General features: G+C 36.7%; 1 protein-coding gene across 1 annotated transcript; it reads right to left on the bottom strand.

The window, feature by feature from the left end:
• Positions 1-2,646: 2,646 nt before the first annotated feature.
• On the bottom strand, positions 2,647-13,557 carry LOC131013646 (cation-chloride cotransporter 1). Its single transcript, XM_057941775.1, has 13 exons — positions 13,075-13,557; positions 12,046-12,174; positions 11,732-11,810; positions 10,011-10,102; positions 9,509-9,623; positions 9,250-9,350; positions 9,073-9,134; positions 8,230-8,469; positions 7,962-8,076; positions 5,889-6,083; positions 5,000-5,400; positions 4,005-4,166; positions 2,647-3,915 (listed from the first exon to the last, which is right to left on the bottom strand). The coding sequence occupies exons 1-13, from the start codon at positions 13,269-13,271 to the stop codon at positions 2,831-2,833; spliced, it is 2,973 nt and encodes a 990-aa protein (XP_057797758.1). The 5' UTR covers positions 13,272-13,557; the 3' UTR covers positions 2,647-2,830.
• Between the last annotated feature and the right edge of the window lie 3,177 nt (positions 13,558-16,734).

Genomic DNA, 16,734 nt, shown 5'->3' with positions numbered 1-16,734 from the left:
GCCACGTGAGCCTACTGTCGCGGACCGCGCCTCTTGCCAGAAGCTCCAGACACGCAGCTCTGCATGAGCCCTTTCGACAACACAACTCCAGTCTTCAGACATTGTAGGTTATATTATTGTTTATTTTTATTATGAAGGTTCCTACTAGATTCTAAGAGTATTCTGGTTATTATTGAAAATGTAAGTTTTCAAAGAGATGATATATGAATATTGATGAAAGATATTGTATAAGATTAGACTCTCCTTCGAGATCGCCAGATGTATTGTTTTGCTTAGTGTAAAAGTTCAGGTGAAAATCGCAACTAAAGTATAACTTCGGGTAAAAATTGCAACTAAAATATAAGTTTAGGTGAAAATTAGTATAATTTTTGCCAAAGTTCGTGTATTATTTGGTCATTATTTCTTCAATACAAAACGACGTCGTTTTGTATTCCGAACGTTTGCGCCACGTAAGAACTTCCGACTGCCGACGAAGCTCTAATTTCGTCGGAAGTCAAACTCGGGTGAAAATTGCAACAAAAAAATAAATTCATGTATTTTGTGGTTAATTGAAAGTTCAGGTGAAAATTGTAACTTTTATCAAAGATCGTGTATTTTTTGCTATAATCCGTAAAGAAAAATAGGTTTATGGTAGATAATGTCTAGAAATGAAAAATGCGCACTATTGTGGATCATATCAAAATGATAAAAAAGTATACACTTTTGTGTGACGAAATAAGTAATATCTTATAGAGTTATATGTATCAAACTCCAATTTAATATTGTTAATAACCACACAAAATAATAGAGATACAGAGAAAATAGAACAAAATATCAATTAATGTTAATTAATATAATTTTAATTGAACAATAATTCATGAAAAATCTATTGAATAATAGTGTATGTTTTGGAGGGAAAACGGTACAATTATAATTGGGGGAAAGACATATTTAACCAAATTCATATAGTGTAGGACTTATTTAGCCACCAACATTAAAAGGTAAGTTTTATATCCAAAAAACCATGAAAATACTAAATTATCCTTACTATTTAATGAATAAAAATAAAATAAAATTAAAATAAAATTCGTTTGACTTAAAGAATAAAAAATAAAACAAAAATAAGAAAACCTAATTAAAAGGAAAAAAAATAACATATTTGAATTCACGTCTCACTCTCAACGATTTCTGTCGTTCTCTCTCTTTCTCTCACCTCTCTCTCTTGTGTACAATATGTACGCGGTTGATTGACTTTGTACATAATTGATTTTGTACAACTGTGCACAAGGTCAAACAACTGTATACAAGTAAGTAAGAGTAAGTTAGTGTTTTTAATGCCTTTTGGATATAAAAATCACATTTTTATTTTGATGGTTATATAAGTCATACACTATATGACTTTGGCTACTCTTATCTATTGTCATATTATAATTCCGCTCATCATTTAACTTTTGGGTAATTCTATTCATAGCCTCATTTTTACTCTTCATAGCCCCTTTTAAAAAATAATACTATTAATAATAATAATAAATATATTACTTTACCCCTAATCTCTAAATTAAATTTCTGATAAATCCTCATAATTCATAGCCACCATATTTTAAAAATATGAACTCTAAAATATGGAAGAAGAAAAACGTCAAAAATTAACATAAAACAAATATGAACTATAAAATCTGGAAGAAAAACGTCAAACTCATAGCCACCATATTATCAAAAATATGAAATCTAAATTCTGGACTGAGAAAAACATAAAATTTGTTGGACTTTGTTCCTATGGCCTCAATATATTCTTCCTGTTTACAAAATAAAGAATTTCTGATAAATGAAAAAAAAAACACGTAAACAAACATCCAAGCAATCGGGAACGAACGAGATGATGCTTTGTTCAATGCATTTAACACAACCTCAAAGGTTGCTATCTTTTGATTCTATTTCCTTGTAATTCCTTCTTCCATGAAATTCAATATATTCTTACCACACAATTTATCGATGTCAAGAACAACAGCACTTCCACAAAATTAGCCAATTCTCCATCAATAAATACTACATGATTGACAATCAAAGAAGTAAGAAAAATGCCGCAAACTTTCAGCCATTGATGGATGAGAGAATGCACTTCTGCAAATGAAAATTGTTAATTCACCATTATAATTGTTCATTGTGAAACCAATCTCTATCAACATAATTTAAGGGGTTTAATCTGCTTTCTAGAATTTTTAATTTTGTAAGGAAGAATAGAAATTGAGGTTATAGAAACAGAGAGCTTTACGATTGTTTTTTCTTCTCTCTAAATTTTAGGGGTCATATATTTGAGAATACAGTGGCTATAGGGTTTAAGGATTTATTAAGAATGTAATTTAAATGGTAGGGATAAAATGGTATATCTATTATTTATTTTATTATAATTTTTAAGAAGGGGCTATAGAGAGTAAAAATGCGGCTATGAATAGAATTACCCCTAACTTTTATACTTGTAATAGATTGATCTGTTTTGAGATTTTTAAAAAAAAATTATTTGCATTTTACGGTTAATTGATCCAAATGTTGTAGACTTCTGAAACGTAATCGGCATTGAAAATATTGGCACTAATTTCCAAGATTAGTCAGATATAATGTCGTGTGATATTGCTACTAAAACGAGATTCTAGCTATTAAATATCTCAATAAAAAATATATATATATATATTATTAATATATCAACAAAATTTTCTTTAACAGCAGCTCTAGTTCGAGGTACAACGAGTTGAGAAAGAGAATAAAGAAAAAAAACAATTGCAGAATATATCTTTTTTCTTCTTTTCATTAAGAGATAAGAATGAGTCTAACTGTAAGCAAGTAAAAAAGAAAACTATGTAAACAAAGTCACCACATCTCTACGATATCCTCGCACTATCAAAAGCCTGGGCACGTTCTCAACCAAGAGATCCATATACTCCATGTAAAAATATGCAGGGTGGTTAAGCGGCGGCGGAGGGAGACTCACCAGCACCACGGCGGCCATCCTCGAGTACCGGAGTATAGTCGAGTTCAGCTTCAGAGTGGTGTAGAGGAACTTCTCGACTTGTTGCTCATTAACGACGACCTGCTTCCCGTCGGCCATCAACGGAGCACCTTCTTTCCGAGCCTTGTCCTTCATTTCACCGAGATAAGCGCCAATTCTCTCCTGAGCGGAGGAGAACGCCTCCACTGATTCGTCCTGCTGCTGCTCCGCTTGGGGATCCCACGACTTCATTGAGACGACAATCACCTCGGCCTGCATGCGGAGATCGTAGAGGAACTTCTTGACGTCGGCCTTGAGTTCCTCTGCATCTGAATCCTCCTCCGCGATGCAGAAGACCTGAATCTTGCAGCTCTCGAAGCTCTCCTTCGTGAGAAGAAGCTGGGAGAGAAGCAGCATCAGACCACCGTCTCGTACGATCCAATACAAATCGATGGTCCCGTACTGTCTTTGGTACTCATTCGGCCACTCGTCAAGACCCTTGACGATGACAACCGCCTTGTTCGCCACAATGCAGTCGTTTATGATCCCCACAAACGTGGCCGGTATTTCAGTCAGATTTTCGCGGCGCCAAATCTCAGGGTACCGCATAACCACAATGTTGGGCTTTAGATTGCCAAGACCCATTGTCTGGACAATTCCACGAAACCCATCCGACATGCTAGGCGCGACGACTATTTCTGCAACTCCTTCACATCTTTTGTATTCTATGTATGTGCTCAGAGCCCTGCACGCAACCTTTGCATCCTCGGCACATTCTTGATAGTCTCCGTCAAGGATAGAGACGAATATGGACATTCCCCTGCCTTTCTTCTTCATACAATTAGCAAAATCTGCAAGTTTCGGATGGCACGGAACGTTCTCCGGCAATTTTCCCCATGGCCGGCAGAATATGAGGGGGATTGGATACCAGTTCTTCGGATGCACCTGACTTGCTGCATTTAAAATTGGATAAACGAGTAATGGATTATATATTATCATCAAATATGTGAAAAGAGTGATTATAAGTAAAAAGCAAACAAACCTCCTAAAGATCGCAGACTACGAAGAGCGAGCTGAAAGTATGCACTCTTAAAACCATCGCCCCAGTCGCCTGCTTTTCCTTTGATGCTCACATAGTAATAAATGAGTGTTGCTAAGGCTAAAGAGATCACTGTGAATGCCCAAGAAATCAAAAACATGATAACTGCAAAAGAAAAATAAGTTAGAATATATAAATGTTTATGTTGAGCAAAGAGCTGAAACATATATCACATTGTGCAGGATGCCAGACATCAGCACATAGAAATCAACCAACCACCAAGAACTTCCCTCCACTAGGCTTTCGAGGTAATGTCAAAACTGGTAAAATAGATTGTTCGGTCAAACAAAAATAGAACAGATGTGATGTAAAGGATGTGAACCCAGCATGAAATGAGGCAGATCAATCTCTCCAAAAAAATTCTTTTCAAAACAAATATTTACATCAAAATCCATAATTTGTACACGAAAAAGGTATATACACAATTAAAAAATCAGCTTCAGCCAACCAACCAACTTTCAGAGAACCCAGCACTCTGAGAAAAGGTGAAGCACAAACCATTATCTCTGAGGTTTTGGCCTATTTACGGACAACGGCAACCTAGGTTTGGCTAACTCCACATGCATAAGAAATAAATTAGATGGATAGTTAAACAAGATAACTCTAAGGTTTTGGCCTATTTACCGAAACCATGGGCAATGGGGGGGGGGGGGGCTTGGGGCGGGTAATGTTTCACGATTTCAGCGAAGGTGTTCATGAAGTTTTGATAGTCAGGGAATGCCCAAAATAGGGTAGGCCACATGCGTGTGTAAGGGGAAATAGACCATTGGGTCACCTGGTGACCAAGTATACACTACAAATAGCTTAGTTTCAAACGAAAAAATTCAATCAAGACAAAGAAATTCCCTACCTTCTGGCATATTTCAGTAAAAGTCGAACATGGACCAATATAATTGCACAAAAGACCAAATTCCATGTAGTATGGCATGGAAACTAACCTATACAAATGACAGCCCCAAAAAGGGAGAGACTCCAGTGGTGAAACTTCCATCGGGGACGCCAGCTGGGAGCATCTAAAAGATCCAAAAGAAAGCAGGACAAATTCACACCCCCATAGCACAGGAGGTAAAACATAGTGACAGTTGGGGTAATAAGGTCTAGATTGCCAATAATAACACATCCGATACAGATGAAGGCTGTAAACAAGGTAGCAGCATGAGGTTCATTTCCATCTGCCACTTTGAAGTAATTAAGGACAGGTAGAATATCATCATTGGCTATTGCAGCAAGAAGCCGGGGAGCACCAGTCAAGCTCTGTAGAGCAGCACCTAAGGTCGAGAGAATAATGCCAAGATATGTGATTGCAGGTATAGGCCAAGCAACAGTCGCTGTAAGTAACCTGAAAAGAGGCTCAGTTAAGCCCAAGCATAATACATGTACTCACAGCAACCAGCTTTCAGATAATATCAGGAATGCATATATGATTATCACTCACTCACAGAAATCCTTGATCTTTCATCAAGCATGCATTAAGCATGTTAGTTTATTTGCAAGCATCAAGACTACTAGAATTCGAAACCCCACTAAGAGTAAAATCTGGCATAACATGTCAACATAAGATACATCATTTAATATGTAGAACAAGAGGATCTAGTTATCCTACAGTGCTTATAAGATAAAAGATATAGCGATGATGGGTCCTTCTGCTTTACCCCAGAATGACCTAAGGCTAAGCAATCACATATACATAGACAAAAACAGGTACAACATTCAATAGCTAAGATAGCTACAAATCTAGGCAAGAAATAACAAACAGCAAAGCGTATGGCACTCCTGTTGGCTAAATAAAGCAGCCAGCAATACTAACCGGAATTTACATACTAGTACCTGTCTGTCAGAAGTTTATCCCTGGTTGCCAGAGCTCCAAAAAATAGAACAGTAATCAGATATAGAACTGAAGTTGAAACAGTTGCAGCTAAGGTCCCAACAGGAATTGAACGCTGAGTGTCTTTAAGTGACGCAGACCGATTTGAACCTGCCATAATCCCCGTTACAGCAGGGAAAAAGAGACCTACCAATGCACTGACAAATAATAGAAAAGGTAACAGTTAGAATACAAATCGGATAGTTCCCCATGTCCGTCCTTCAACGAGTCCTAGCATCACTAGAGGGAACTCCTATTTAACTATCAGATCATTCCAGACATTTATAAAGTCCAATATATAATCCACCCCTATGTCCGTAGTAGGATATCAATAGACAGCTTCAGAAAGGCACTACTAAAATCTGCCATGATGCATAACATATGTATAGTTCAAGCATATATTCTAGAACTAAAAACACCCCTAGATTTTCTCATCTGATAGTGCAGAGAAAGCATCTATTTAAGACCAACATTTAGCAAGCCTCTCACACATAATGTGATGAAAGCACACTTAGAAGAACAGTCAACCACTATCTTGCCAAATTGATGACCTTTAACAGAATTACTTGTGGCAAGATTATTTTCCACAAATCAAATATGAAAAACTCAAACTTCAGGACAAAAGGAGATATTATTACTCCCTCCGTCCCGCCATAAGCGAGGCGTTCTTTTTGGGCATGGGATTTAAGGGAGTAGTGTTTAAGTATATTTCTAATTTTATGAATAAATTATTATATATTTAATTAGTGAGTTTTAAAATGATTCCAGATTTATTTATTTTAATATTTTAATTTAGAAGTTTTAATAAATTTAATTAAAGTTTCATTTTACATTAATTTTGCAAAATTAATGTTTTCTCTCTCTCTGGACTGGACGAAACCTTCATCTTCTTCAGCAAGAATACCCCCCAATCTCCCTCCTGTAAACTCCAACCACCCAATCTCCTTCCAGCGTCAACTCCGGCCCCAACCTCCAGCGTCAACGTCGCTGCCTCGATTTCCACCACCGCCCTCATCGAGTCTCTCTCTCTCTCTCTCTCTCTCTCTCTCTCTGCGTTGAGTTGGCCACCACCACTGCCACCCCTGGCCGCACACCTCTCCTCACCTCATCGTCGCTCGATCTGCCCAACTCCCCTCCCTAAATCGAGTCACACAAACACAACAACAACCCAACATAGCTTGATTTTGACAGTGAGAGAAAGGAAGACAATCAGGAGAGGGGGGAGGCGGCACCCACCGCGGCGGAGGAATTTCAGCCACCGCCCACAGCCACGACCTAGATCTGTGAATTTCAGCCACCGCCTCCCCCCAAAAAGTCCCCCAAATCGAAACCCTAGCGCCTGCCTTCCCCCAAATCCTCAGCCACCATCACAGAATCCTAGCAAGACCAACCCTACACCCCCAAAAATTCACAGAACGCTAGCAAGATGAGACAGACAGAGACGGGGGAGGACAATTGTATGTGAGTCTGTGTGTGCGTGCGCGCGAGCGAGAGAGAGAGAACACTAGCAAGATGAGACAGACAGAGATGGGGGAGGACAATTGCATGTGAGTTTGTGTGTGTTTGCGCATGCGCGCGAGAGAGAGAGAGAGTGAGAGAACGGGGGCCTCTGCGGCGGCGAGGGAGATGGCCCGCGAGAAATCGCCGGAGAACTTCCACCGGAGAGAGTGAGAGAGAGAGAGAGATGACTAAAATTTTGTGGGTTTAATTGCCCCATTAATCTAAAATTAAAGAAAATCAGGGGCCATTTAATTAAGTTAATTATATAGTTAATTGCCCTTATTATTTCTATAAAAGGAAATGACTCGCTTTCGTTGGGACGGCCCAAAGAGGAATACGCATCACTCTCGGTGGGATGGAGGGAGTGTTAAAGTTAACATATAGGAAAAAAATGCTCTGTAAATTAAGAATGTTGCTCATAACACATGAAAATATGCTTGAAAGAAGCACCCAGTAGAAACAATTTGGTCCTTGAACATGCAGAAGAAGTACAAGCAAGTAGAGAAATAAAAAAGGAGTTATATTAGAATCCTCACTTGAAATCCCAGTATATTTTCCCATTAGGATCTGGGACTCCAGCATTGTTAGTTATCTGATAGGCTGAACCCCAATTATCTCTGAAAGATTTCAAACTCAAGCCAGTGATTCCATCTGCTCCATGCATGGGGACAAATTAAGTCATCAAAGAGTCAAAAGCATCTACAGGACAAATACCAAAATACCGTGATTGCGCCCCCCACGCCCCCAAGAGAAAATAAATAAATAAAACATATAAATAGCATCAGCATGAGCAAAGAAACTCACCTGCAGGATAATCCTTCCTCGCCAAAAATATCCCAATAAATATGCAGAACAATGAGAACACAACAGGTACAAGAAAGGCTGGTGCAACTCGGTTGATTATTTTGACTCCACCAAATACTATGAAACATAGGATGATTGTCACAACCACCCCATAGACTTGCAAATCATGTAAATTTGGGCTTGTAACAGCAACAGGTTGCGCGACATTTGTGCCATTCACAATCATAAAAGTTTGTGTATCTACAAGAATAAGATACATAGTTTCAGCATAAAATCATAAGATTGGCACACTTGCTCGAGGAAAACATTTACTGAGATACAAAATTACAGGGTTCTATCAAGCACTTAGTTTTATAGTAAGATGTTTCCATTCATTTAAATTTAACTTGACAGCATCCATCCCTCACAAATCATAATCTAGATGAACCTCAATGATTTTAAGGAATCTTGAGAGAATAGATACTTCACAGATGTCAGGTATATTTTGAGTTTAAAACAGATAAACAAACTTACAGCTAAGAAACAGAAGAATGAGAAAATAAATTGCAACTTACTGCAAGTCATCAAAACTACGCCAGACATAATATATTCATCTGCCTTTGAAACTAAGAAACCACCTAACAACATTTCCAAATTGCACATGAAGGAGACTAATTAAAGTACAATTATAATTATATTCTCCCTTTTTCTGATAGCCAGTGGATAGCACAATCAAGATTTGAATTGATAACAATGACTTTGGAGAAAAACAAGGAAACACTAAGAAGGTTCAACAAATAAAAAAGGAACCCTTCTTTTTAAAGCTTTTAATGAGACACTGGAGATCATTTCCTCGGGAATTACCTCTAAAAATCCCTGCTGCAGGTAGAGCATTAAGGAAGGTCTCCACAGCTCCCAAGACATAACTGTGTCAAAAGAACACACTTAGCATAAAAGTCAAGAGACACAGTAGTCAATTGTGTCAACTATGAAACATGAAAAGAGCAGGCAAACCCACAAATATAGCTTCAGTATACTCACAGTGCACCTGCTACTGCATTTCCAAGGAAAAAGCATAAACCGATGCTTACTCCAACCTCTGGACCCAAGGCACGACCAATGAGATAATAAGGCCCCCCTCCCTGAATAACAACATATAGTTAAATAATGCTGTAAGAGTTAAGTGACTTTCCGAACTAAACATCTGTATCAAAGTTCATACATTGGGTAATCACTAACTGCATCTAACTAGGAGAAAGCATAAATTTTTACCAATAAAATACATATGTAAATGTCATACCTTCATTGCACCATTAGTAGCGATTGCACTCAAAGATATAGTTGTAAGAAAAGTACATGAACCACAGAACGCAACCAGCAATAATGACTGACCGATCCCAGCCATACCCACAATCCTAAAGTTACACAGGTAGATCAGAATATAGTTCATAGAGAATATAATGAATAGAAGTACAATAAACGGTATACAGGCTTATATTACTGGTTAAGAACAAACTAATATAGAGATTGGATTATCCACAAAGCCCTAATCCTGACAGGTATATATAGTAATCTTATATACAATAAAAAAATCTTCTGGCATTTTCGTGAACTAACTGCAGAAGTTAAACATAATTTCAACCCAGTTTTCCAGACCAAACCCCTGTAACTTATTTCTTAGATATAAAATGAGCAAACTACAAACAAGGAGAGATTTATTTTAACAAACTGCAAGCGTCGAGCGAGTATACATAGAGGTAATTTAAAGCATATTCAGTACAGAAATTGAGAAATCAACTTACCATGAAAATCTGATGTAGTAGATAATTCCCAAAATATTTTGAAGACAAGGCACAAACACACCCATCACAGTCCCCAGTTTGACGTTGTTGCCCTGTTTGATAAGTTACTTGCTTCAGAGGACATTGGTAAAAAGTGCTTGCTACAAGACATGCATTCTATTTTCATTACCAAAGGGTAAAATCATTACATTGGGAATGTTGCAGCCAACCACTTACGAACACGTGTATTCATATAAGCAAATATATATATTTACAGAAACAGTAATAAATTTTAAGCAAACAAAAATGTGGTACAAACAAGGGTCCCAAACAACATTGGGAGGGGAGGAAGATAGAAAGGTAATCTATAACACCGGGAAGTTACGCTTTTATACCGCCTCAGCTTCGCGGATAGGACGAGGGTGAGAGCTGAGCACGCACGCTCTATACTTTTCCCCAGTTTCCCCTCTAGTAAAAGATTAGCTCGTAGGGATTCCCTAGCTCTGCAAGACCAAAAGCCATACTTTTTTCCTTCATATGTTCGACTCCTTCAGATCCTGCACAAGCACGGGATTTCGAGGGGGAGAGAAAAGGCTAGAAGTTCCATCCGATGTTCCAGAATGAATGCTACAAAGGGACAAGGATCCCAAACAAAGTATAAGAAACTAAAGACCATTACTCTAAAATCTTAGATGCTTATAAATTCCTCCAATCCTAGCCTTCAAAAAAAATATGAAAGAGAAGCTAAACAAAATGTATATCCCTTCAAATTGATCTCCTCCATCTATCATTGAACCTTTCACCACTTAATACTCCCTCCATCCCGTTGATACTGACTTACTTTCCTTTTACGTCTATCCCATTGATAATGGCTTGTTCCAGAAAAGGAAACCACCTTATCTAACAAAAAGTTGTGGGCTGGGCTCCACAGCACCACTTTTTATCACTTTTATCCTTCAATCACTCTTCTTCTTAATAACCATGCCGAACAGTAATGAGCCATTATCAATGGGACGGAGGGTGTAATACATTTCTAAAATAGGCAGCTGAAAGAGCCACGAAATTTTCCAGCTTGCACAAAGTAAAACAACATACAGTTAAATGTGCATTAACTTTCAAATAGCACGACAAGATAACAAGGGGACAGACAAAGGAAGATTAGTACCTAGGTGCCTTAGTTTCTATACTGCAACAACTTGATTAAGTAATGTATATTAAACTTTAAATTCATGGTAACAGCATAAAATGTCAGTTCACTCTGATTGCCTAGCCAAAAGGGGAGAAGAAGACAAAAGGAAGATAGTTGGAATGCTGAGTAATTAGGCAAACCATAACTATATTTGATCTAGATAATTATGTACATGGAATTTAAAAGGATATGACACACTAAGCAAATTGAGACAAATGAGTAATTCCGAGGGGCATCCACCTAACCCAAAAACCTGATTTTAGTGAAGGGAAGGTAATCGACCTGCCGAGGGTACTAATTTATAGAACTATATAAATCCTCTCCCAGGCTATAATCTACTTTTTAGGGTACTTTTTCATCAATAGTCAAGCTGCCCATAGGACTAAATCTACTTTGAAGCTGCTGCACCATCTTACAATAAATAGTGGCAGTAAGAAATACTATAACAACAAGGAATGAACAACCTTAATCAACCTGGGCCTCATCACCAAAAGTATTAAGAAAGAACCAAATATTCAGAAGGAACACAACTAGTAACAATTATGCACTGTACCTTTGGACGCTCAACATGAATGGGTGCATCCTCTCCATCTCTAGGACTAGATGGGGCCTGGAGCTGGTCACTTGCCATGCTGAAAAATGAACACAAATAAAAAAAAAGAGTTCAGACTAAGTCTCACCAGAACATAAATCAGAAAGATGAAAAACAATCCCTATATCAAGTTATTATTAGAAAGAGTCACGAACCAAGATAATGCAGGAATATACCATGTAAATTATTCCTCAAAATGTATACCATGTAAATTATTCCTCAAACCTTTCATCAAAAAAATAATGTAAATAAAAATTTGATCTTTCACACCATACCTTTTAAGGCCCAAAATATTGACAAGTGAGTCAAAACCAAATAACTCCAACTTAGATTCAGGATGTGAGCCGTTGACATCTCTATGATTAGATAGTGATCCATCTTTTCCACCAGACGCCACTTTAACTCTACAGATGCATGAGGGTCAGGCAAACATACAACTTACTGATAAAGAAATATGACTAGAAAATAATTTCTGAACAAAGAGATCCATAAGCACCACGCTATGAAACCAAGTGCCAAGTACAATGTAAGAGATACAACCAATTCACAAGACCTACATAAACTAGGAATGGAACGGGAATAACCGCAAAAAACAAGCACCTGGCTCTAACCTATTAAAATGTTCTGAACAAAACAATACAAGGACATCATTCCTTAAAACACGTCTATCATTCACACTTATAAGCTTGGCTCCAGGATAGCAGCATGTGAATTTCAAAAGTAAAACTTAAAACTTCCTTGAATAAGGAATTGAGCATATTCACATAACAGTTGTTCCTTGCAGACACCTAGCAATCTAAGCAAAGAAGTCAAAATACAATGACAAGCACAAAAAACCAAAATACAACCTGCAGACCTAAGTATAACCAGTTGCCAGTGGTGGGAATGAACTGTCAAAGTCAGAATATGATGAGTCAGTTTTTTGCTTTCGTTTGCTGCAGTACCATCTTAAAAAGTTGAAGAAAATTCTTTAGTTATGGAGAAGTTCTGCAACTTACGAATTCTTCACAACTATATCCTCATAAAACCCCTCTTCAATACTAAACTCAGACTACACAAGCTATCCAACTTTAGCAAATACCAGTATCCATGATTAACATCAGACCTAACAAAATCAGCTCAAGACACGAACGACGATTCAAGTAAGCTCTAAACGAACAGAAAACAAGCAAATGCACAGCTACAAGAAGCAACTTCAGCAACTCCGCAACTTTTCTTCTACTACAACACAACACGCTTGCGAAAAACAACGAACAGAAACAATCCCAATCCAAACATTCAAAATCAAGTCAAAGGAGAGTTACTTCAGATCATTAGAATCGGTGAGCGAAGCGGAGGACGAGGCGCGGGCGATAGGATCGATCGACGCCATCTCTAGAACGGCTCGATCGTTGTCGTGCGCGAATACTGGGCGGTACTGGCGGCCGCCCAAACCCCTCCCCGCCGCAAACTCATTGTCTTCCGCCGCCTCTATCTCGACGCCATTGTTTTCATCCGCCATTGCATTGATTCAATTGAAGCGGATCTAAATCCCTTGTAAATGATAGGGGTTAAGAATGAGGGGAGGAAAAGGGATTCAGATCTACGAGGATGTAGAAGTAAAAGAAACGAATTTGACAGTTCGCACAAATGGAGATTGAAAGCTGAAGGAAAGCTGGGATTTGTTTCTCTTTCTATATTGATGTATGTATCGTAAGAGAGAGAAAGGTATTTGGACTTTGACGGATTGAAGAAAACGGTGTTTATTTCTCTCTCCCTTTCTCTCTCTCCTCTCTGCAAATACTTCTAACCGAAAGTGGCGCGTGAGGCCCACAGACAGTAGTGTGTTCGGGCGTTCCCCTGCGGTTCTGTACAATTAATTTAAATGTTAATTACACTTTTAGTCTTTTACAATCTACTAAAATTTGGTCTAATTTTCATAACAACGCATTTTTGGCTTAAACATATCAGTATCTAATTAATATACACTATTTTGTTTTCAAATCTAGATTTGGTACTCGATAGTGTTGTTGGTAGCCTGAAATTCATGTGGATTTATTTGATTGAGTTATTAAAGCTAGTGACATAGTATGATTTTTACTGTTACTGCGATTATCTGATTTATCAGAAAATTCAATTTGATATAAATTTGAAGACAAAATAGTATTAATTTGGTATTAACATCTTAAAGTTGAAAATGTATTATACTATAATTAAAGTACAATTGATACTTGAATTAAATGCTTATAAGGAGAGTTGAATTTCTCGAACCGAAAAGGAGAGTTGAATTTAAATAATAGAAAATGTTGACGCCAATTAAAGAAAAATGCATTGAAAAATAGAAATGTACTATTGGAGACACGGAGATGGGGCTGATTTGTTGTTAGGACTAGTAAAATGTAAAATTGTGGGCTTGACATTTCTTTTGATGGGAATTGAAGATTCGAAATGTTTGTTTTTCTAAAATTTACAAAAACGGAAATCTTTTTTTTTATATGATATACTCATTCCGTTTATAAAAAATAATCATAGAAGGAACGACAAATATTTTAATAAAAATATGTAAATATATTATAAATGAAAAAATGACCCACTTAAAAAATAAGATTAAAAAAGAAGACGATAGACGATGAATCCCCCAAAAAACATATTCTTCAGCTCGATGTTGATGTTACTAGACAGGACGGAGGCTGCCTTGCGTGGGCGGGTTTCATGGTCTGGGATTGGAAGGGAGCTTCGATAGCTGCTGTTGCTAAGAAAATTGGCTGCACGAGCACGATGTTGATGGGCGAGCTCAACGCCTTGCTTCTTGGCATTGGATTTTGCCTTCAAAATGATCTTGGCCATCTGGCTCGCTCTTAGCTATTCATATGGTTCATGACGAGCGCGTTAGCATGGAGACCTTGTGCGATGATCTTCATTCGGCATTTTGTTACGCTAAAGAGGCTTGCATTCTTGATTTTCGACATGTTCGTAGAGAAGCAAATTTAGTTGCTCATTCTTTAGCGAGTTTCACTATTTCTTGTGACGATGTAAAGATTTGGAAGTCGGACTTCCCGAGTTGGCTTTTGAATTTGATTCATTGTGACTTAATCTAATTCCGTTTCTTTCTCTAAAAAAACGGGATTAATAATAATAATTAATTGTACTGTGAGTGAAGAAAAAAACACACTATATGATAAAAAGTTTCCAAAAGAAAAGGATAGACTAATTTTAGTGAACGTCTCAAAATGACAAAAAACACACCATATGATAAAACATCAATTTTCTTTCTCATTTTTTATATTATACATTTTTTTCGCATTTTATCTCTACTCGTTATATCACATGCGTTCTCACTTCTCTTCTATAAAATTTCTCTATTCTCTATTCTCTTGTTCATATTTTAAAATTTTTCTAAAATTTTCAAATTTAATTTATGGAAAGATATTTGACTTGCATCTTAAATTAAAGATCATGATAAGATCTTTGATTTTGTATAAAAAAACATTAAATATGAATTCTGAACTTATAATTTAAAGGGTTAATTGCATCAAAATACATGACCTTTTCCCAAAATTTGGTTTTTTGACAAACTTTTTAATTGTAGCAAAAATTTTAGCTACGTTTCAATTTATTGCAATGTCCGTCCCGCGTATATTTTCGGCCAAATCCATGTTGAGGTGGACCTCCGTAAAGCTTAGGTGGCATGTCGTGCCGGGTAATGAAACATTGTCGTCTCAAATCCATTGCAATAAATTGAAACGTAGCTAAAATAAATATCCGGAAATGAATGGATTTGGTAGGAAATATACGCGGGACGGACATTGCAATAAATTGAAACGTAGCTAAATTTTTTGCTACAATTAAAAAGTTTGTCAAAAAACCAAAATTTGGGAAAAGGTTAGGTATTTTGATGCAATTAACCCTAATTTAAAATTTTAAGGTGATTATTTTTGTCTCTCCTCTTTTCTTTCTATTCTTTCCTCTCTTTTTTTATCTCCTTATTTACCTCACAGTATTTACCTCACAGTTATTATTACACTATACTCTCTCTCTCTCTTCTCTACAAAAAAAAAATCTCTTTTCTCTTCTCTTTTGATAAAAATAAAAAACTTAAACGTCATATTTATGTATGGTATTATTTTATCAAGCATAACATAAAATATTTAAATTAAAATTTGTAAAAATATGATGCATTATTATCAACAAATATCTATACAATATTATAAAAAAATGTTAATGTTAATTTTAATTTTTATAAAAAATAATAATCAAATAAGAATGAACTAACTTAAATTTGAGATACAACAGATAACATATTTGTACTATAGTAAATTTTTAAAAATTTCACCAAAATTTGTTAAGTTTGTATTATGTATATTTTTATTATACAAGGTTTAGGTTTGTACCCTAGCCACCTCTCTCTCTCTCTCTCTCTCTCTCTCTCAGACACACACACATTGTGAAAAGCAGCAGCAAGCCACCGCCCCCTCAACAATTGAGAAAGAGGGTCGTCACCTAGGTTTGCTCTTCAATTAGGGGTCCTTTGAAAAAGATCAGGATATTTGTTAAATATTTTCTCAGTTTGGATATTACGCATTTGTTTATAAATTGATAGTTATTCTAAAATTTTAGAGACATTAAACATTAATTTGATGTTTTACAAGTGAGCCTTCAAATTGATGACTTGTATTAGGGAATTCTAGAAAGTTGCTCTATCAATGTTCGGTGCTTTGTAATTCATGGAAAAATCTTATATAGTGAAAATTGATGAACTAAGAGATTGAAGGTTTGAGCCTTTTTGAATGCTCGTGAACGAGTTATATTCATGAATATTTGCGTTTGTGATGCAAAAGACCCGAGCTAAATTCTTGAAGCAAATGCCAAGTTGAGTTAGTTACTGATGATTGTGTGCATAGTGAGTTATGGTTTCTCAAGATGAGGTAGGAAAAGAAACTGGCTGTGGTTTTTGTTTGAATAGGATCACTAACCAATTTCTCATT

Source organism: Salvia miltiorrhiza, chromosome 2 (genome assembly GCF_028751815.1).
Source record: "Salvia miltiorrhiza cultivar Shanhuang (shh) chromosome 2, IMPLAD_Smil_shh, whole genome shotgun sequence".
In the NCBI taxonomy this organism is placed as follows: Eukaryota; Viridiplantae; Streptophyta; class Magnoliopsida; order Lamiales; family Lamiaceae; genus Salvia; species Salvia miltiorrhiza.
This window is presented reverse-complemented; position numbering and strand designations above follow the sequence as displayed.

Coding starts and splice junctions, on each gene's coding strand:
- LOC131013646 (XM_057941775.1), bottom strand. CDS start 13,271: ATGGCGGATGAAAACAATGGCGTCGAGATAGAGGCGGCGGAAGACAAT. Junction 9,351..9,508: donor CTACTAATGGTGCAATGAAG/GTATGACATTTA, acceptor GTTGTTATTCAG/GGAGGGGGGCCTTATTATCT. Junction 8,470..9,072: donor TGCAGCAGGGATTTTTAGAG/GTAATTCCCGAG, acceptor TTATTCTTGTAG/ATACACAAACTTTTATGATT.